Here is a 19,929-nt window from a genome sequence, read left to right as displayed (position 1 = left end):
GCTGTGCTTCTTAGATAGGTAGGTAGGTATCACCTTCCACTCATGCTATCCGTGTATATTGGCCTGCCGGGTCGACGGCGAGGTTGGAAGGTAGGCAAGAAAAAAGTTTGGTCGTGAGGATTGCCTACCTTACCTACTAGGTAGGCACCTAGCCTAGAGTAGCGCGAGTATGGGTTTTTGACTATGTAGGGTAGAGTAGCAATAGGCGCCCAATCCCAGATGTCCTTTGCAATCTTTGTGCGAGATGTATGTAAATATGTGGCCAAGCCGATAACGGGGACGACTAGTAGTAAGTTAGTTAAATAGCTAAACACAATACGGAGTACGGGGGTTTGGACATTGGAGAAGCATTGCCGGAAATGCATCGGCCGGTAGTTGATGATCTACAACAGCTTGCATGGGCCCCTCAGCCAACTGAGCCAAGCCCCCAGCCTAAACCAAACCTTGACGGGTAGCTTCTACATACCTATGTAGTAGTAATTATCTATGTATCTAGGACTGGACAATCGTTTACATAGATCCTAGGTTAGAGTGTTTCCAAATTGAGAAAAAGGACAAAAAAAGAAAAAAGAAAAAAGCTTGTGCCCCCAATTGCATGTGTCGTATGATGAAAGGTGCATCAATCTCAATAGTCTATCGCAACGAGCCTATGAGTTAAAGATGATCCCATGGCATAATGGAACACTACCTACCTACGAATGGCCCGCCCGCTTTCTCTCTCTCTCTCTCGAACAACTCACACCATGCGGATATATGATGAGGTCAGTTGGTACCTGCTGTGCTGCCTCCAATTATGGTAACCTGACGGATCTCGCCATCGCACCCCCCCAGTCCAGTACATCCATACACACACATTTGTACATACAAAAAGAGTTCGCACGTCGGTTCCTGGAGCTATCCGCTTTCTTCGACCTAACCTTGATTTGGCACTGTCGTAGCAGCGTTAAAAACCTACTTGACTCAGCAATAGTGTGTGTACGTGGGAGCTGCACGCCAATGCAGATAACAAGGGTTCGATGACTGAGACCCCCAGACGCCCGTGATTGGGCGGCATGCAAGTCTCATCATCACATCACCCCCTTCATGCAAAATCGTTGTCAGGCGTAAACCATGTGTATCGTCCCGGCCCGGCCTGCTCCTGGACAAACCTTGAAGGATACATACATATGCCTTGTAGATATATAGGTACCTACTACCTACCTACCACGTACCCAGATAGATTTCATAAATAAGTTGGCAGCTCCACCACACTTGACCCATTAAGAAGGGCTCTCATTTTTTTCTTCGAGGTGGGAATAGTAACAATATATGTAACCAAATCCTATCATCTCCAAAAACATCCTTGCCTTGCTATGTTTATTATAAACCAAACATAAAAAAACGTGAGAGCCAACCAAGCTAAATCAGAATTATCACAACATTCGAACGAACGATATCGTACTTGGTGTCTAGTAATATTCGGAAACACCACAACCTTCTCGAAGACAACCGAGTGGGAATCAAAAACACACGTACTGCAACGAGTCTTTTTCAAAAAAAAACATGCCCGAAGCTCCAAGAAGGTTGAGGCGGACGACTCCTGTCGATGATATCGACGCCATCACCCCATGCCCACTCGCACGAGGCACTTCGGATGAAATGGGGGTGTCCGAGCCCATTAGCCCGATGAGCAAGTTTCAAGGGTCAAGATCGCCATCACCGTGCTCCGAATGCTCGTCAATCCGCGTCGACGAATCCAGAACCAGAAGAAGGGAGTCGCTCAAGGCATTAGAGCAAGGCACAGGCGGCGACCCAGAAAGATTGTGGGAGCGCATGCTCGCTCTTCAACGAACCTATGGCTGTTACAACTCGGCTAGGATGAGCGCGGCGCTTAGCTCGGGAGACGTCAGCTTGTTATTGCGTAAGTGATCTCTCCTAGTTCGCCAAGCAATCTGTGAGCTGGCTTCGTGATACAAAAGCTGACTTAGAAGTGCTAGCCTCCAAGGCAACCCTGAATCTTTTAAACGAGAATATGACTTTCCTACCCGATGAAGCAGAAGATGTGTTCGAAGAGTGGCAGCCGAAGGCAAATAGTATGCGCAATCATTAATGTTTCGATACCTAAGATGGCGAAGGCAGAACAGCGTTGAGGAACGGACGGACTAGGAGGATTGGGCATATCCTCAAACGTTGAAAATGCCAGAAGCCCAAAAAAGGGGGGAGGTGTGTTCTAGTAATATTGGCGTCGGCGGCAGACTGCATTTTGATACCCTTAGTTTGGAGTTTAAGATTGAAATTCATCGATTTGAGCATCTGTATAAAACCCATGCCTGCATCTGCGAGACAACTCAACCTGCCCCGGCTAACAGACTACGAAGCGCACTTTCCAACACATACCTACATTGATCGCGGTAACACGTAGCGAGCTCCTGGTTGTGGTTCGCAGCCTCGTATTCTGGTTCATTCGTCTCTAAATCGTCTAGATCGATGCTCAACTTCGAACCTAGCGCATTAATGATTTTCGAGAGGACTTCACCTGGAATCTCGCCTCGCATAATCTCGTTCAAGCTGACGTCATTTGTTTCGTCTCCCCCTTTCGTGATCGTCTCGTAGAGGGCAACAATGAGGGTGTCTTGAATGTGCGCAAAGCAAGGCAAACAGGTCATGGATTCTGCGCTCAAGAGCTTTGATCGTCCCACAAAGGAGCTCTGGTGTACCATGGGCCTTAGTGACACAACATGTGTGGCTGCTAGGTCCCCGGCATCTGGGTCTGCCCTGGTTCTGATGTGGATGTAATCATTATGGAGATGGTCTTCCTCTGGAAGTATAAAGCCATAGCCTAGAAGCAATTCGACATTGGTCTTCATACCATAGTTGTTGAATACTTGTTCTCCAGCTGCGTACGTCTGCCTCGACTTAAGCGTGCACACCTGAGCTTGATCATCAGTGGTCCATGCAATCTTCGCCAGTGGCGAGTGATTTCCAATATCGTACAAAGGCAGAAGGACCGAAAAGTCGTCCAGCTCGCAGGGAAGTGTTGATGAATTTTCGGCCGGAAAGATGAGCGACGGACGAAAACTACGGCTAGTGAAAATACTGTAGGCCCAATGATATAGTGGCCGAGTATATTCTAAATGATATTTTTCCGGCAGTAGTCTCATGGCCTGCTTGTATTCTTTCTTCAAGGTCGATTTAATGTCTTGAATGGCGGCATAGGCATTGGTTCCCCTGAGAAATTCGACGTCATCCGACGGCCACATTACCGGAAGAATGTTACTCATGTGTTCAGGTTGAGGTAGTGTTCGGATGTAAGGCCACCACTTGGAACTAGGCCCCAGAAGGTATTCCTGCATGAGGAAGAATCGACCGACTACATGAGGCGGTATTTCATTTAGAAATTCAGTGGGAAAATGAGTGTTGCCCTCATGGGGCGGAGTGTCTGAGGAGGAGGAAGCATTGTCCAGATGACCATGAATCGCATCAAGATAAGACAGAGATTTGGAAAGTGGAAGAGTGACGATGGAATCCTCAGCGTTTATTACGCACGAGTCTTTTACACGAAAAGATCCTTTAGTGATATCGTCGTGATAGATTTCAATGGAGGGGTTGAGGCTGCCACCGTCCTTCTCTACCCATTGAAGCAACGCATCGTAGCGTTCTGATATGGTAGTCATTGCACGGTCAGATTGAAGACTGACCACCTGTCTGAGATTTATATGTTGATTTTCTTTTTTCTCATGTAGGCAAATAAGGAATATAGATACTTTGCTGTAGATAGGTATGTATCTATATCCAGATGTCGCTAAGAAGTCTACCTAGATAAGTACCTGTAAATATATAGTAGAGTGGAGACGGTGAAAAAGTTGTAACCTAGAAGGTTGAAATGTTTATTTGTTTTGCACTATTTCAATTGATTGGCAACGGTCGAGTAACAGAAATACAGTAATTTTAACATACACTTCGCACTGTAACACAAGGTCGATCTATGTATACACATGTAGTATAATGTCTCACACACAAAGTTAAACTCTCATTATCCCCTGCAGGTCATGCTAGGTACCTGAAGGAACATTTGAAGTTAGAATCTGAACGTGTTAAGCTTGATATAGCAATACTGTTAAAAGTGTAATTGTTTCTTGTTAAATACATAGCTAGTTATAACTATACACTATAAGTCGGTTAACGAACTACTATTAACTAATCGCTGAACGAATTTATGCATGTGTCTGTCTGACAGTGACACTGTCTGTTCTTGTTTTTGTATCAGATTCAACCTTCATATCATTCATCCTTTCATACTTCAAACTCTATACTTCATATTTCATATTTCATATTTCAAACTTCCTATATATCATTTTACATTTGTTGCATTCTTTTATTCACACAAAATTCAATTCTGAAAACCTCAATCGTTGTCCCGTTAGCTCGGATGAGGTGATATCCTCATTCTTTGAAATTGCTTAAAGATTGCTTAAAGATGGAGCCGCAAGATATTGGCATCGGCGGCAGTAGCAGTGGTAGGACCGCGAGAAACCGTGCTAGTCTCCGTCAACAGCAGGATGAGTTCCGACGACGTTTGATGAGGCCCAATCGGGTCCCCCGGTCCTCAGATGGCTACCCTGGCAGCCCTGGAGACCAATTTGAGGACCAGTTCCTAGACCATCCCGGAGATCCTGTCCGCAACGGAGGGCCTCAGGCTGCTGAGGCTGCTGAGGCTGCTGAGGCTGCCGAGCTTTTTGCAGCTTTAAATGATGGTTCCAGACCCGACTTACAGTGGGCTTACGGAGAATCCCAAGGTCTGTTACACTTTTATGTTATTCTTTACCGCATCCTTTTTGGTTCCCTTATTGTATCCACTACTCCTATCCCTTGTTACCTACCTTCATAACCTTTCATTGCTTGTCACTCCCCATACATGGAATGGAGTCCAATCCACCCCCCATGGATTTCGGAAACCGTCCAACAACGCCCACCAGCGAGCCCCCGACCCAGCCCTTCGGTTCGGCGCCGATGGTGTCGGTAACCCCTAGTGAAATGTTTCAAGCGCTGTTACGAGCCAGAGGGCACAATGAACGCAATGAACGACTCATCCAAGATTCGCAACTTCCCGATTCTCTCTCGGACCTCTCCACTGACATACTATCAGCCCCTGGCTCTCCGATGGAAGAGGCTGAGCAAATTGAAGAGGATGATGGCGATGTTGAGGGCGATCCAGGCCACGAAGAGGAGCAGGACGAAGAAGATGACGAGGTCCTTAATGAGGATCCCTCGTTGGATCCCTCTTCCGTCGGCTTAAAAGAGATTAGCAATCTTGCTAGCTTTACAGTCAGCAGCTTCAAACCTGGATGTGGTGTTAAAGAGCTTCTTGATAACGATTTCAACCAATTCTGGCAGTGAGCGGTGACTTCCTCTTCCCGCCGATCACCGCGTAACTAACACTATTACATCTAGGTCTGATGGACCACAGCCCCACTACTTGAATATTCACTTCATCAAACGCGTGGAAATCCGCGCACTGCGACTCTACTTGGATTACGAGCTTGATGAGAGTTACACGCCCACCAAGATTCAAATTACCGCCGGCTTCAGTCCCAACATGACCATTCCATTTGTCCTCATGGAGTTTGGCATGCCCAAAGGTTGGATAGATGTCCCTATCGAAGGCGCAGGTGGTGGTCATGATGGCAACTCACTCTCGTGCTTCTTCGTCCGAGTGATTATCGTCGAGAACCACCAGAACGGCAAGGACACGCACATCCGGGGAGTCAAGGTGTACGCATTGGATGACTCGGCCGATACAGCGGAGAACAACCCAGTCGAAGACATGGTGGAGGTTATTGATGACTACGACATAAGACTGGCGGAAATGAGCCTCAATGAAGAAGACGGCGACGCAGCCTTGAAGCTGGAAGAAGAGAAGAAGAACCGAAAAGCAAAGGCCAAGAAGTACACGCCAGGCGATGGCGGACTGAGCATCCCTGACTTTATGAGGGAACCCGAGATCCGTTGAAGAAACTCGCGGGCATGTGGCGATCGCATAGGCGGAAAAGCATCATGGCGTTACGGAATTCTGATTTGATTATAAACGATACCCCCATGACTTTTTACTATTACTGAACCAAACTGCATTGCAAAAAGGGACTGCATATCGCTTTCGTCTCGTCTTGTCTCCTCTCATGAGGGAAAGATGAGTCTCGTGGTTACGACCTTTGAAGATGAAAACGCAATGACAATCAGTTCTTTAACCTGCATTTGAATAACTACACAAATAACTACGTGCTATACTATCGTGATCGTGTTACGCATAATCGATTAAGGTGATGGGTGAATTAAAACGGAGACCCCTACATCCCTAGAGAGCATGGTACCTGGCAGGCATAGGTATTAGGTACCCGTAGCCCCCCATACTAATGCGGGTTCAGCCGCTATCTAACCGCTAACTACCAGGTACATGGATCCCTATCTAGATACCTACCTATCTATGTAGATGACTAATATCCCACGTGGGCAGTCTTCTCATCCCACTCTTCAACTTCAATATTCGTCATTCTCAATCCTCTCCATCTTATATGATGTGTTAATCTTAAAATCCTATATATGTACATATATTTTTTCTTATTTTTTATATTATTACAGCAAAAGCAGCATGGCATGAGCGTTCCATTCTTATCTACTTCATATTAAATCGAAAAATGTCCGCGTCCGGAATCGAGAATCCACCAATGGCTCGACTACTTCCCCCGAACCTCGTGTCCTTCTTCGCCCAAGCTCTCAAGAGCTACCAGCTTTCCAATGCGAAACTCCGCGTGCTATGCTCTGTGACGCCTTCCGTCGTATCATCGGCATACCCCCCGCCCGCCGACTCACTCGCTCCCCAACCGCCCCAAGCCACCCCCAAGACCCTTCTTGTCCTCGACTCCTCTTTTAACCCGCCGACCCTCGCGCACCAGCGCATGGCGCTATCTGCCCTCTCCGACCATAGATCTACAGGCAGTGATAAGACCCATGTACCCCGAGTGCTCCTCCTCCTCGCCATCAACAACGCAGACAAGGCGCCCAAGCCAGCTGCGTTTCCGCAGCGACTAGCCATGATGTACATCTTCGCCCGGGACCTGCTCCTCTGCCCCACCACTTCCTCCTCCTCCTCCGCTCCCCAAACTCCACCCTGCACGGCCGTCGACATCGCAGTAACCACGGAGCCGTACTTCCACGCCAAATCCATCGCCGTGTCCGAGTCCGCCTTCTACCGCGGACAGTCAGCAGAAGCAGATCGGATGGAGCAGGTCTACCTCACGGGCTTCGACACTCTGATCCGCATCTTCGACCCCAAATACTACCCCCCTGCCGCCATGGCCACCTCCCTCGACCCCCTCTTCGCGCGCGCGCGTCTCCGCGTGTCCACGCGCACAGATGCCGAGTGGGGCAGCACCGGGGAGCAGCGGGCGCATCTACAAGCGCTGAGAGACGGCGGGCTGGAGCGCGTGGGTGGACGGGGAGAGTGGGCGGATCGGATCGAGATGGTGGAGGGCCGTGGGGAGGGCGACGCGGTGGTGAGCAGTACGAAAGTCAGGGACGCCGTGCAAGGGAAAGACTGGGGAAAACTAAAGAAGCTCGTTAGTGAGGACGTTGCTGCGTGGATCAGGGAGGAAGGGTTATATGATGGTGGTGGCGTGTGAAGCCAACGAACAACGAAAATAAAACACGAAATAAGTGCGGTGGTTTCGCCGTTGCCATATATCCAAGGAGTTGGAGGCTGCTAAGGCGTTGTCGGTTTGCCGCAGCCCGTCGATATCAAGACCGAAAATGAACGAGCGAACTCGAGCGCTCCACCAAAGCCTGCGGGCGTCTGTCTGTCTATCTGTCTGTCTGTCTGATCGGCTCCAAAAATAGCCGGTTCTAAGCAACAAGTTCTGCACTTACGAATTCCTTGCAAAGGAAGTTAGGACATCATTTGGGGGTCCCTTCGTTTCTCGTCCTAATCTGTCCTTACGCCGTGCTCACGAGGGCAGTTAGTTGGCTCTCTCAAGACATCGACGAAGTGGTTGTAGCCACAATACCGTTACCTCCCTGCCGCCACCCGCGAGCCAGGTACCTAGGAAATAGTGGCGCCCCCAGAGAGAGTTATGGATACATACCTACACGAGGAATCAAGACAGCCACAAGGGCTCCCTACCGTCTACCCCTCCTTCTCCCCTAAAGTTAAACATATATACACCCAGAACAAACCATTCTAGCATCCATCCTCATATCGGATCGGGCGGTCAGGGGAGAGAAAAAAAAAAGGTCACTCAGCTCAACGGTTAGATACCTACGTGGGGACAGAAATAACCTTCCTCTCCAGGAACGAACTCTATTATCTCACAAAGTCCTTTTGGATTCCACCTCATAACACCCTCTTGATAGGTGCCCATAAAAGAAATCCAATAGCAGAAAGCCCGATATGGTCCATACGGATATCTAGCATTGACGCTCCTCAAGACCAAAATCCTTGAGACTTTCTTGTTCCAATCAGAGATCTCAATCATCAGTTTATTCGGTACGATTTGAATAATCTTGTTCAAGACCTCGACAAGCCTCGCAATCCGGCCAAGATGTTGTCACTCCAGCTAGTTACTTGATAGCGCCATGATTGTGCCCGTTTGTTCCATCGGCAATCCACTCCCACTTAAAATTAATACCACTCTTTATCTGCATATGTAGTTGGTAACAAATCAGTTAATTTATTGGTAGCCTGGGTATTAAAAAGTTATTCAACTAAACAGATTGAACTGTTAATAATTTTCATGGCATTTCCCATTATACCTCTGAGTCCAATGGACTCCGGCGGATGTGGTCGAGGCCCCTTACTCCATTGATGGCAAGGTTGGTGGTGAGCTGGATCTTCTCGGGTGCACTAGGGAGACCTTTCAGAACTCGCTCAAAATCGGCAATGATTTCTGCGAAGTGTCCCGTAGACCCGAGGCAGGAAGAGACGCACGTCGGATGCGACGTCTCTCGTCGAGTGGACGAAATCACCAGATACGGTCTCCAAGGTTCTTCTGAATGATTCTAAAAGCTTCTTTCTCTTCTTCTCTTGACTCGAACTTGGTCCGGGCGGTATACTTCTTTCTAGCGTTGGCTTGTTTCGGGATCTCGTTTTTGCGCCGTCCCGCGGCCAGCATGGTTGTCTTCCTGATCTGCAATGGCAGGACTTTCTGTTGATGCCATGGAACGTGTTTAGTCCGCCAAATCGCGGGGCTGCTTGGCTGCGTTGGGGGTCGCCGCGGCAGTGACGGACTAACTCCATCGCCCATGATCCAGGGAGATGCCCTGGAGGAAGAGTTCCTGAGAATGTCGCTGACGAGGACACTAGAGGGGTCCTTCTATTTCAAGAAGAAAAAGATGTATCATGTAAAGTTTACTTTATTATTCTTAATAAAGAATGGATTTACATAAGGTGCGCCAAAGGCGCACGAGGTAACACTTGTGTACATACCCTCTAAGGGTCCGTATCAATCGCATTCCCTTTATGAGCTGCATGGCCTGGTGATCAGGCATCTTGAAGTGCTCACAGTTCGTCTGAAAGTAGCCATCTGCAGACAGCTCGACAATATGTCCGAGCTTCGTGCGTCTGGGGACGAAGAGCTGTCTATTAGAGCGATTTGGGATGGATACTCTCTTGACGGAGTTCCTGTCATTAATGCTCTCGATACTGCATTGGTACTTGTAGGTCTTTGCATGACGCAAGGGTGACCACTCGCCTCGGATAACTGACTACCACTCCATCCATGGCGCAGAAGTCATTCCCGAGTAGTAAATTTGGTTTGAGGTCATGGTCATGAACCCATGCCTCGATTGCAACTTGTATGAGTACCTTGGAAACACTCTTGAGGTAGATATCAAACCGAGCACGGTTGTCGAACCTCAACTTTCCGACTATGCCCCGGGCAATCATCGGCTTGTCGGCCTTAAAAATGTGAAAGTTCACTACGAATTGCTTGAGCCAGTTGGCGCCCACCATGCAGTGGGATGCTTCGGTATCCAAGCAAATGGTAGACTTGTCTCAATCACGACTATCGCCCCTCTCGGCTATTGCCACTGCTTCCTTATACCAAGGAGAAGAGGAAAGAGCTATAGTCAACAAGGCAGGAAGACTTGTGATGGCAAGGCTATACTTGTGATAACAAGGCTATACTCAAAGAGGGGAGCCATGGAGGTGATATAGGTCTAACAATGCTGTTGGTGTTCATGACGACGTCGCCGCGCTCCTCCTCGTGGTCGAGCTTCAGCATTCGCTCGCTCAGTGATGTGGAGGGCAGGGGTGAATCTTGTACAGCAAGAAGAGACGCACGCCAGGTACGACGTCTTTCATCTAGATGGGCAATCCAATCGTACAACGCAGTTCGTGGTCCCGTAGGAATGCCATCCAGGCGGAAGTTTACATCCAGACGGTTGCAAATCGCAGTCATGTGCTGCGTACTCGTATCCATCCCCAGGGCATGATAGTAGTTGATCACGCCGTATACCTCACAGAAGTCACTTCCAAGGAGCAGGTTAGGTTTCAAATTGTGCTCGTGGACCCAAGCTTGCCTTGCGTGTTGTCTTGATTACTCCACCTCTGCCTTCCACGGTAACTGATGGGACTTCCGTGATTTGTGCGTTTGGGGCAAAATGAAAAGTTGTTGGCAGCCTGGATACTGCGTCCGGTACTAGGTCTGGTTTGTCGGGGATGTAGTGTACATCAAGTCCGAACTGCGATAAAAATGCTGACGCTAACTGCAGCTTGGAGTTCATTTTATTGGCTATTCCTTGCGTTGCGGCGTGGTCCGTAAGGACTACCACAGGGTCGGTGCATGACTGAATTGGGACTCGGTGTTGTCTACATGCCCACACCAAACAAGCAACTTCGAGGAGGGCTCTATATATGTGTAGCCTCCGTAGTCTCCGGGGAGATGTCAGAGATCCCCGTGCAGCAACAATGTCCTGTGTCTTCTAGGTTCCACCTCGTGACAGCTCCACCTCAACTTCCTTTTATGTGAACTAACTTCTAGTCAGCTTGTGCTCCAGCCAGTACTCTTTTGGATGCCGTTCCTTTGTGATCCAAAACTTCTCCAAAGCTGGCTTGTTTGCCTTGTCATATTTTCCCGCAAGCTCTGCCACGTTCTGCATGATCAATGGTCGAAGGCACCATTCATCGACGAGCCATCCATTTGGGTATAGTTTCAATCCCCCCCGTGAGTTATCGGTCGGACTGAGGAAGAGAGGGCTCACAGAGAACCGAAGAAACTGCCATTGTCCTCAGTGGCCAAGCAATATGCTTGTTGTTGTCGTTGTCGGCGTTCTTACAGAGGTAGAACTCAAGCACCTGATAGATACCCGTGTCCTGAGTGTCCTGTGGAACGTGAGGTTTATGAAGGCTCCAAGTTGTTCTTCAGCCGTTATCATACCAATGGCACCGATAATACAGTCGAGTATAGTAGCTCCTGGTAAGCTGGAATGTGACTTGGAGGGTCCGATGCTTATGTGGTATTTGTAGTAGTCAAAAAGATATCCATATGGATAGTTATTCTACGAGTGTTATAGGTGTAGGGTGAAGTGTGAAGTGTGAGATGTGATGTGTGAAATTGAGGGAATGGTATGATTATTGACATCACTGATGTATCATATAAACCTTCATGCATAGGTATTATGTATATGGTTTTAAGGTGAAGAAGCTGCAAAGTGCCTCAAAGCTACTATCACAACTTACAAGGGGGACACACAGGGTAGGTAGGTAAAGAATAAAAATTAAAAAAAATATATTAAAAAATAAGGGCCCCCCAGAGAGTTCAAGCCACGAAGGACCAACCCTTGTCTTGATGCGCGCGGCAGTCCCGGGTAGCTTCAAGATAGACAGTCGAGTTCCTTTGCGATTTGAACCCTCGACCTCCTTCCTGCCTAGTTTGGTGGCAAGCGTCCTTAACCACCTCGCCAAACCACAGAGGCCATCTGTGCTAGACGAATTGATTTTGGGCCCTATAAGTTTTACTTTGGGGGCTGGTATGTTTGCTCCCTCCGTCCCAAGTGAATAGATGGGAAGTCAAGGTGGCAAGTGCGCTTCACATGAGGCCGACGTACAGTGCAATTTCCTACTCAGCCCAAGATCGTACCTTCCCTAGGTAGGTATGCAGCGCTGAGTTCCGCTAGGAAGACTTAGGCACCGTGCTGTTTCCCCTATTAACACCCCTATCTCGGGGTACCTTAGGTATCTCATGACAGTATCATGTGCACTCTCTGATACTGCGAGTAACCTAAATGATTTGTGTCTAGTTTTTGAATCAGGGGTCGTTCCTAACTCTAGATTCTGTGATGATTTGCTTCCACTATGACCATCATCATTGATGTTCATGTGTATGTAGTCCTCCCTGCAACTCTCAACTATGTTTATCGTCAGAAAAGAATAAAGAATCATGTGATTTATATGCGGTCACGTGGACTACAATTCATGTAATATCTGCGTTTGCATTCTTTTATGCATGCAACCTTTGATGAATTTTCTCTATTGTGAACGCCAATCATGTTCTCTCTGGTTTATCAACCAATACAATTTGGTGCAATACTTAAGTTGTTCTTGCCAGTCTGAACATATGACAAGATTCGATATGAGCAGCTGTTCCATCACGATAACTACGTCATAGTTACCTGGTAAGTACATGGGTACCTAGCTGTTTACGTGATCAGCAACATTTAAAGCTCCACCGTAGGGATAGGATGCCGGAGATCATCTTCCGGTCAAAATTACAGCAACTTATAATATGTAACTAATCTAAACCCCGCCTCTAGAGAATCCTCCTACGACGGGGCATCTCTTTGGTTCTATTTACTCATTTTACACCATGAGCAAAAGAGAGCCGAGAAGTTCAATATAATTGCGTAAGATAGGGTTGGCATAAAAATGTTGTTATTAATTGCCAGGTTCAAACCTCCTTGTATCAACTCTTCCGTCCCTCCATTCATAAAACTCCTCATGGTTCTAGTTCGTAAGCCCAGAAGCTCTCACTAGAACCAACATCGAGTTTTAGAACAGTGGATGAAGGGAAACTAGAGTACTATGTACAGGAGTCCGTAATTCGTTAGCACCTCTGATTCCGGCCGATCCAGATATCTCGCAGATATGAATCTCCTTCCCGGTCAAGGTCCCTCGTCCTTATCCTCAATACTGCCCATGGCCTACTCCACCACATTCTTCAACCTTTCCCCTCCTTCCCCTCCTTCCCCTCCTTCTTTTTATACGGTTCATGTTCAGTTCAGTCGATAGTGGGCCTCAAAACAGGCCGCCACATTCCACGATCGTCAAGTACCTAAATATCTTAGTTGGTAGGCGGGTGGGTTACCCACATGTAAAACGTCCGTATGCACCTCAACGGCAAAAGCGACATGGACAGAGGCGGACATGCGGGCGGGGACGTGGATCAGGGTATGGGATGGGCTTGGTATCCAGACGGCCATCAGTAAACGCGTCAAAGGCTCGATTCTCGTTAATTCCCATGGCCCAGCGATGGACGGAGGTATGGTCGATGAGCCTAGTGCCGTCGCGCGTGTTGAGAGGCTTCTGGACGAAGTCCTTGGTGGGCTTGATCTCGCGGGCCCAGAACTCGGTGAGCTTCATGTAGGCCTGGCGTGGCTTGCGAACCAATACCAGCACGGTGGTGCCGGGGTATTTGACGCCGGGGCCCTCGCCGAGGCTGTAGTCGCTGTCCATGAACTCGAGCCCTTCCCAGCTGTCGGGCGGGTTCATGATGCGGATGATACCTGGCTTGCGGGCGCACGCCTCGATAATCGGGTACATTAGGAGCCAGATGTTGTATTCGATCTCTATTTCGAGATCGTTATCGTCGGCGTCGTGGGCCGGTAAGTCTCTATGGTAGGCATGATAGCCTGCCTTGCCTTCCTCGTGGGCTGGCTTGTCTGAACCCTCGCTACTGGCTTTGCTAGTGACAGACTCTAGGAATGGTGATCTGCCGTGTGGCTGTGCCTGGTCTTCCTCCAACTGTTGCCACGACTGGTATTGCTCGCGGCGTTGGCTATGGATTGATCTGATTCGATGATAGGCCGACCTATAGGCGACGTGGCTCGAGGCCGCAGCGGGTACCAATCGAATGCCTCGAGGGTTATATGGTGTGCATGTTATGTCCGTGAAGGAGGCCATGATGATCATTGGTCGCTTTGCCGTCGTGTCACTATTGGTGTATATGAGTGGGAAGTAATGGGGAATTGAGATTGCCACAAACTAACAGAAATCAATTGAGGGATGTCCCACAGGATGGTGCTTGGCTCTGTGTCCTGTGGGCATAAGAGGTTCCTAGGTAAAAACTTGCTCTATTCTTCTCTTCTGTTTTTTGGGGTTGCTAGACTGCAAAGTTCTTGTTTATTTTAAGATGAATGACAACAATGGATGAAATCAATTCTTCTATGTGCAGAGCCCCGTATTAATCAGTTGCTGAAGGTTCAGGTTTGAGGCCACAGAGTACGAGGTGTCGATTCACATTGAGTCACAAAATTCAAGAGAGAGGAGACCTGTGTGTGCTCTTTCAACAGGCCCAACAATTTCGAGTTGGTCCCGAAGACGCATCGAAGGCTTTACCACCAAGAATACTACGAGTGAATGAACGAGCCTTAGCCCTGAGATTCATATCACAACTTGCCATACAAGATTTCAGTCTCATGCTTTGATCATGGCAACCAGAATATCCTGAGAAGTGGCTGGAGAAAGTCATATTCTATTCAGAAATTGAACATTAACTCGTCATTGGGTAGGCTTCAAAGTAGATCCTCTACAACTTGAGTCAAGCTAGTAGTAGGCTTATTACACGATGATGTTGGAAAACAGGAAGATCTCTCGATCTGTATTCCAACTTCAGATGGGTAGTCTGGTGCAGCGATTTACAGGAATTCTACCGACAAGTCAAAATACCTCTACCCGTCTCTAGCCGGAACATATTAGGAATCATGAAGGAGGCAATTCTGTCTATCATATGATGATGTAGTTCGCCATATCAGGATAATATTTCGGTGCCTACCTACCTGATGCTCTCGATCCCGTAACACAAAGCACTATAGGAAGATCTAGAACAATTTGTATGGTAATCTATCATAAATGAATCATAGGATAGTATCTATCTAAAGTCTCACCTAAGACTTGAACAATTCACACCATCTGATACCTAGAGGACTACTAGTTACGTTCTAGACTTTCCAGGTTCATAATGATACCTCCAATAGGTATGCTTACCTACCTACTTAGCCACCCTTTCTCCGCTTTCCTTCGCGGGGATGCTTCCAACGAATCTCCTACGGGATACGGGCCCCCGGAGCGATGCGCAAATGATAACTTGTCGTTGTAAGTCACCGAGCGGTACGGCCTAACTAAGGCCGGGGGACGCCTCGGGTTTTCCACTTGAGTGGAGACTTTCGCCATTCCCCCCCCCCTTCAGGCTTGTGCGTGGCCGTCTTATTGAAATCACTTGCTGCAAATAGAGAGGCACCACATGGTCCACCGTCCCTAACTCCTAACAATCTTAGTTAGGCTTTTTGCCAAAAACGAAAAAAAAAAATTTAAAAAATCACAACACATTGGCCACGTAAAAAAAAATTTACCCAAACGTAATATCTCCTAGACCCCTTCAAAATCCCCCCCCTTTGAGTCCTAGACTGTATTCGCTTTTCTGGTTGCGGGTGTACGTCAACTGTAGATTAGCTAATGAGGAGCCGTCATACGATAGGCCAAGTAAAGCGAGTAGTCGAATTCGGCAGAGGCCAATGAGCTTGCCATTCTAGTATACATGCAAGACACGTAGTGAGGAATCCGATTTTATTAATACACTCGCCCCTCGTATCAGGGTTCAAAACAAGGACGTTGGCTGCATCGCTTTTCGCTGCAGGGTCAACTCCACTTGCCACGACCTTAGGATGGGAGGGAAGGGGGACGGCTCTCGTCCCGTTAGGTGCGTCCACAACATCTGGACCAGATTGAACAGCTGTACTAAGGAGAATAGCGCCGTTGGGACGTGGTGGAGGCACTTCCAGCAACCTTTCGGTCCAATCTTGAAGAACACGGCCAGCGCGCCTAACGAGGCATCCGTTGTCAATCATGGATTGCCGTACTATCCACCTCGCGGAGATAAAAGCTTCCTTCGATCTCGCGACTTAATCTCAAATCTGCATGTAAAAGAACCTCTACACTCCCTTCCTGGCTTTCTCAACTTCATATCAACAAGAAGAAACGTTTTTAAGTACTAGTAATCAACAACCCTCCAGCACAGCACAGCACAGCGCAGCACAGCACAGCACAGCACAACATATTTTCCCATCATGGCTTCTCTAGTATCGTCATACCGGCCCACTGCCAACGGCACAGATGCCCCATACCAGCCCAATGTCTCCAACAGCAACACCCCGAAGCAGAGCGGGAACTTCCCGACCCTGAAGCTGAACGACGGCAACGAGATCCCTGTGGTAAGTTCTCTTAGCCATCACTTTATCATCGGGTAGTAGTAGTTGTAGTAGTAGTAGAAGACTAATCATGGCGTGTGTAGTTTGCCTTTGGCGTCGGTTCCGCCTTGACCAACGGCGAGCACATCCTCAATGCGACCTCGGCAGCGATAAGAAACGGATTCTACCACCTAGACGGTGCTGAAGGTAAGGAGGATCACATAATGCTCCCACCTAGCTAAGCTGAGAGAGAGACCTTGGCTAACCAATCTACGCAGTGGACGGCAACGAGAAGGCCCTCGGCGACGCCATCAAGCGCAGCGGGCTGCCGCGCTCGCAGTTCTTCGTCACAACCAAGCTGTGGACCGTCGCGACGACCGTGAAGGCCTCGCTCGACGCCTCGCTCGAGCGCCTCGGCCTCGACTACGTGGACCTGTACCTCGTGCACTGGCCGCAGGTCGCCAAGACGCCCGACCAGCTCCAGCAGATCTGGGCCGAGATGGAGGCCGTCAAGCAGTCCGGCAAGGCGCGGTCCATCGGCGTGTCCAACTTCGTGCAGGAGCACCTCGAGACGATCCTGCGCACCGCCAAGGTCAAGCCCGCCATCAACCACGTCGAGTTCCACCCCTACCTGCAGCACGGCAACCTGCTCGACTTCCACCGGCAGCAGGGGATCGCCACAGGCGCGTACGGCACCCTCGCCCCCTTGCGCAAGGGCGCCCCGGGCCCCGTCGACAGCATCTTCACGTCGCTCGCGCGCAAGTACCAGGTCACCGAGTCGGAGATCGCCATCCGGTGGGCCATGGACCAGGGCATCGCCGTCGCCACGACCAGCACCAGCGAGGAGCGCATCCAGGGCTACTCCCGGAGAATACCCAGCTTCAAGCTCTCCCCCGACGAGATCCAGGAGATCTCCCAGCTCGGCAGGCAAAAGCACTTCCGCGGCTACTTCACCGACATCTACCGTGACGAGGACAGGCGTTAAATGGGGGGGGGTTTAGAATGGGGGCTGGACTGGACTGGATAGAAAGGTTTATATCTAGGTAGGGCGTATTATAAAGAGAAAACGCCGATATAGCTATGGTCCTGTTTCATTAAGGACAGCTGGAGGAAAGGTTGCTATTGGTGTAGTCGGTCCGTGTTAGCATCGCACGAAGTCCCCCACCAAAGCCTTTTGAGAGCAGCAATCTAGCTCTAATATATCAAAAAAATTTAATTCTTGTACCTATCATGGTCTTTCTTGACATCCGTGTTTTTGTGAATCAATTCGTAGACTATAAGCGAATAGGTTGGTCAATCAAAATAAAAAGCCCTAATCAACTACACTGCCTCCTAGGTACCAAGGTGGTATTTGCGTCGTGAAAACATAGTCTCGTTATCGTATTGGTATCTAAAAACGTCTACAACTCCTCATCCGACTCTGTTTCGTCATTGTCGACCGGCTTTGGTGGTGGGGCAGAAGGCTTATTTTTCATAAATGGTAGATTGCGTCGTGGTGGTGGTGCCTCGACATTGCTCTGTGCTGGCGGCGCTGGTTCGTCGTCGTCGTCTGTATCTGTTCCGCTAGGGGTATCATCTGGTGTTGTATCTCCATGGCCCTCCGCATCCGGCTCCACGCTACTGTCGTCCTGATCTTTCTCATCAACGTCCATCTTTTCAAACCCATCATCACTGCTTTCGACTTCTTTTTTCACTTTCCGCTTCGAAGGACGCGAAGCTTGAGCTACATGCTTCTGCTTATCCAAGCTCCCGCCCACTTTAGCAAGCTTTTCGGGGTTCACCTCTGCAGAAGCTAGTAGACGCTGTTGCTGCCGAATCTTAACCTTTTTCTCATTCAAAAGATTCCTGAACTTCTCAAGGAGTTGGGTTTCGTCCTCCGCCTTTGCCTTAACAAGCTCGTCCAATTGATCTCTGAGCTCCCCAAGGGATTCTTCGAGGGATCGGATTTTGATGGTAGCAGCATTTAGGTCTTCTTGGACCTTCTCGCGGGTTGCGATAGCCGAGACGCACCAATCAAAGGGGGAAATTTCGGTTTCCTCACTTTCTTCAAGAGTGATGGATCCAAGTGGTAGCTACAGACTATTGTGAGCGAGGTGAAAAAAATGGACGCCTTGGATTGATATGCGTACTGCAAGGCCCTCTATCTTCTTTTGGAAAGAGAGGGTGACTTTTGACTTAGCCGATTGGACATCGGCTCTAATTTCAATATCGGATGCTAGCTGCTGCTTGACCAAGATCGAAGCGAGGGTCTCTTCCCAGTCCTCCTTAGAGGAACTGTTACTTGAATGCTTGTACTCGGCGGTCTTTCTTTGACGTACTGTATACACCTTTAGTTCCTCGATGTATAAAGACCAGATTAAGCATAGGATTGGGAAAGACTCACATTTCGTCACAAAGACGGCTGTACTTTCCGATCCGACGAGTTTCAAATCTAGAGGCCGTGATCCGTCTGAGGATACTTCCAACAAAAAGTACTCGTTTTCTCTCCCCGATATAGGGAAACGTAATACAGGGGGTCCTGCCATGTTGAATTATTGGTATGTCAAAGTAAGATGAGCTAAACGAGCTGTTGCAGAAAGCCCAAAGTATATCGTATAGCGGTTTAAGAGAATACGTTTTATCGTCGCTCAGGCTGATGAAACAATAATACTAGGTATGTAGCACCATTGGTAGACGTATTGAGGAACGGCGTACCTGGTATTGTGGGGGGATTAACTATCCATTAATTCGGATGCTATTCCGAGGTTGACTCACATAAGGCAGGGTAGAGAGCGGGTACTATGATCGAAGCTGAGCAAGGATGTTACTGTTGTTATTTACGCCGTAGATGAGATACGAGATAGTTATGTACGATATGGAGTAGCTGCCTGGATGCCTAGAAACGACTCATCAGACTTGACGAATGAGTGCATAAAACATCCTTAATCTACAATTTTGATGATTGAGAATGAATTATTGGTTAATCTCCCAAGGTAGACAAGATTTGCTGAAAATTGAAGTTCTAATATTCCATTGAAGTTTGTTGTTAAAGTTGACGGAGGGGTCCAGAGTCTAGAGTCCAGAGTCCAGACTCCACGGTGGTTACTGTACTAATTAATGTCACGGTATGTACGACATCTGGTGTGGAAAAGGTCTTAAATACAGTGCAAACTCTACGATTTGACACACTGTACTTCAGTGTTGATCCCAGGTACTTAAAAAGCACACTATCATTAAAATTATAGGGCAATCCCTTCTGGCTTGCACCTAATTTTAGGAGGGGTTAAAATTTATCAGATCGCGTTTCCAGGGATATCGCGTTGCTGTCGCGGTCTTACTGCCGTATAACACCGCCCTAAGAGAAAATTTTATTGGCTGCATTAGTTGTTGATAATACTTACTAGTAGTACTGTAGCCCTAAATAGGATCCGTGCACTGTACCCCAACCACCAGAAAATCGAGAAAATCGAGGGGTACCAGGCACTGTACCTGAATTAGAACATTTGAACATTTGAACCTGGG

At 48.4% G+C, this 19,929-nt stretch overlaps 8 protein-coding genes across 8 annotated transcripts; 4 read left to right on the top strand and 4 right to left on the bottom strand.

Moving 5' to 3' along the window:
* The first annotated feature begins 1,170 nt into the window (after positions 1 to 1,170).
* On the top strand, positions 1,171 to 2,183 carry GGS25DRAFT_196012 (uncharacterized protein). The gene is made up of 3 exons (XM_049256756.1): positions 1,171 to 1,185; positions 1,408 to 1,900; positions 1,977 to 2,183. Exons 2-3 carry the CDS (start codon positions 1,543 to 1,545, stop codon positions 2,087 to 2,089), a joined length of 471 nt encoding a protein of 156 aa, XP_049119209.1. The 5' UTR covers positions 1,171 to 1,185; positions 1,408 to 1,542; the 3' UTR covers positions 2,090 to 2,183.
* GGS25DRAFT_530212 (SET domain-containing protein) lies at positions 2,042 to 3,653 on the bottom strand (the record flags this gene model as incomplete). Its single annotated transcript, XM_049265357.1, has 1 exon — positions 2,042 to 3,653. One exon carries the CDS (start codon positions 3,651 to 3,653, stop codon positions 2,328 to 2,330), a length of 1,326 nt encoding a protein of 441 aa, XP_049119208.1. The 3' UTR covers positions 2,042 to 2,327.
* Positions 3,654 to 4,215: 562 nt separating this feature from the next.
* GGS25DRAFT_482687 (APC10-domain-containing protein) lies at positions 4,216 to 6,322 on the top strand. The gene is made up of 2 exons (XM_049260290.1): positions 4,216 to 5,372; positions 5,431 to 6,322. The coding sequence occupies exons 1-2, from the start codon at positions 4,900 to 4,902 to the stop codon at positions 5,987 to 5,989; spliced, it is 1,032 nt and encodes a 343-aa protein (XP_049119207.1). The 5' UTR covers positions 4,216 to 4,899; the 3' UTR covers positions 5,990 to 6,322.
* Positions 6,323 to 6,511: 189 nt separating this feature from the next.
* On the top strand, positions 6,512 to 7,967 carry GGS25DRAFT_195903 (Nucleotidylyl transferase). Its single transcript, XM_049256754.1, has one exon. It carries the CDS (start codon positions 6,672 to 6,674, stop codon positions 7,653 to 7,655), a length of 984 nt encoding a protein of 327 aa, XP_049119206.1. The 5' UTR covers positions 6,512 to 6,671; the 3' UTR covers positions 7,656 to 7,967.
* Positions 7,968 to 8,775: 808 nt separating this feature from the next.
* On the bottom strand, positions 8,776 to 11,127 carry GGS25DRAFT_519743 (uncharacterized protein; the record flags this gene model as incomplete). The annotated part of the gene is made up of 6 exons (XM_049263765.1): positions 8,776 to 8,915; positions 9,002 to 9,327; positions 9,455 to 9,732; positions 9,803 to 9,990; positions 10,154 to 10,543; positions 11,004 to 11,127. 6 exons carry the CDS (start codon positions 11,125 to 11,127, stop codon positions 8,776 to 8,778), a joined length of 1,446 nt encoding a protein of 481 aa, XP_049119205.1.
* Positions 11,128 to 13,005: 1,878 nt separating this feature from the next.
* Positions 13,006 to 14,272, bottom strand: GGS25DRAFT_195915 (uncharacterized protein). The gene has a single exon (XM_049256755.1). The coding sequence runs from the start codon at positions 14,153 to 14,155 to the stop codon at positions 13,358 to 13,360; it is 798 nt and encodes a 265-aa protein (XP_049119204.1). The 5' UTR covers positions 14,156 to 14,272; the 3' UTR covers positions 13,006 to 13,357.
* Positions 14,273 to 16,199: 1,927 nt separating this feature from the next.
* On the top strand, positions 16,200 to 17,621 carry GGS25DRAFT_195813 (Aldo/keto reductase). The gene is made up of 3 exons (XM_049256753.1): positions 16,200 to 16,452; positions 16,533 to 16,635; positions 16,707 to 17,621. Exons 1-3 carry the CDS (start codon positions 16,309 to 16,311, stop codon positions 17,411 to 17,413), a joined length of 954 nt encoding a protein of 317 aa, XP_049119203.1. The 5' UTR covers positions 16,200 to 16,308; the 3' UTR covers positions 17,414 to 17,621.
* On the bottom strand, positions 17,621 to 19,611 carry GGS25DRAFT_195799 (uncharacterized protein). The gene is made up of 4 exons (XM_049256752.1): positions 19,571 to 19,611; positions 18,812 to 19,512; positions 18,558 to 18,745; positions 17,621 to 18,500 (listed from the first exon to the last, which is right to left on the bottom strand). The coding sequence occupies exons 2-4, from the start codon at positions 18,951 to 18,953 to the stop codon at positions 17,829 to 17,831; spliced, it is 1,002 nt and encodes a 333-aa protein (XP_049119202.1). The 5' UTR covers positions 18,954 to 19,512; positions 19,571 to 19,611; the 3' UTR covers positions 17,621 to 17,828.
* Positions 19,612 to 19,929: the final 318 nt, after the last annotated feature.

The sequence above is a fragment of the Hypoxylon fragiforme genome, assembly GCF_022984875.1.
Source record: "Hypoxylon fragiforme strain CBS 206.31 chromosome Unknown GGS25scaffold_3, whole genome shotgun sequence".
Classification (NCBI taxonomy): Eukaryota; Fungi; Ascomycota; class Sordariomycetes; order Xylariales; family Hypoxylaceae; genus Hypoxylon; species Hypoxylon fragiforme.
The sequence above is the reverse complement of the archived record's forward strand: the minus strand, read 5'-3'. Positions and strand labels throughout refer to the sequence as shown.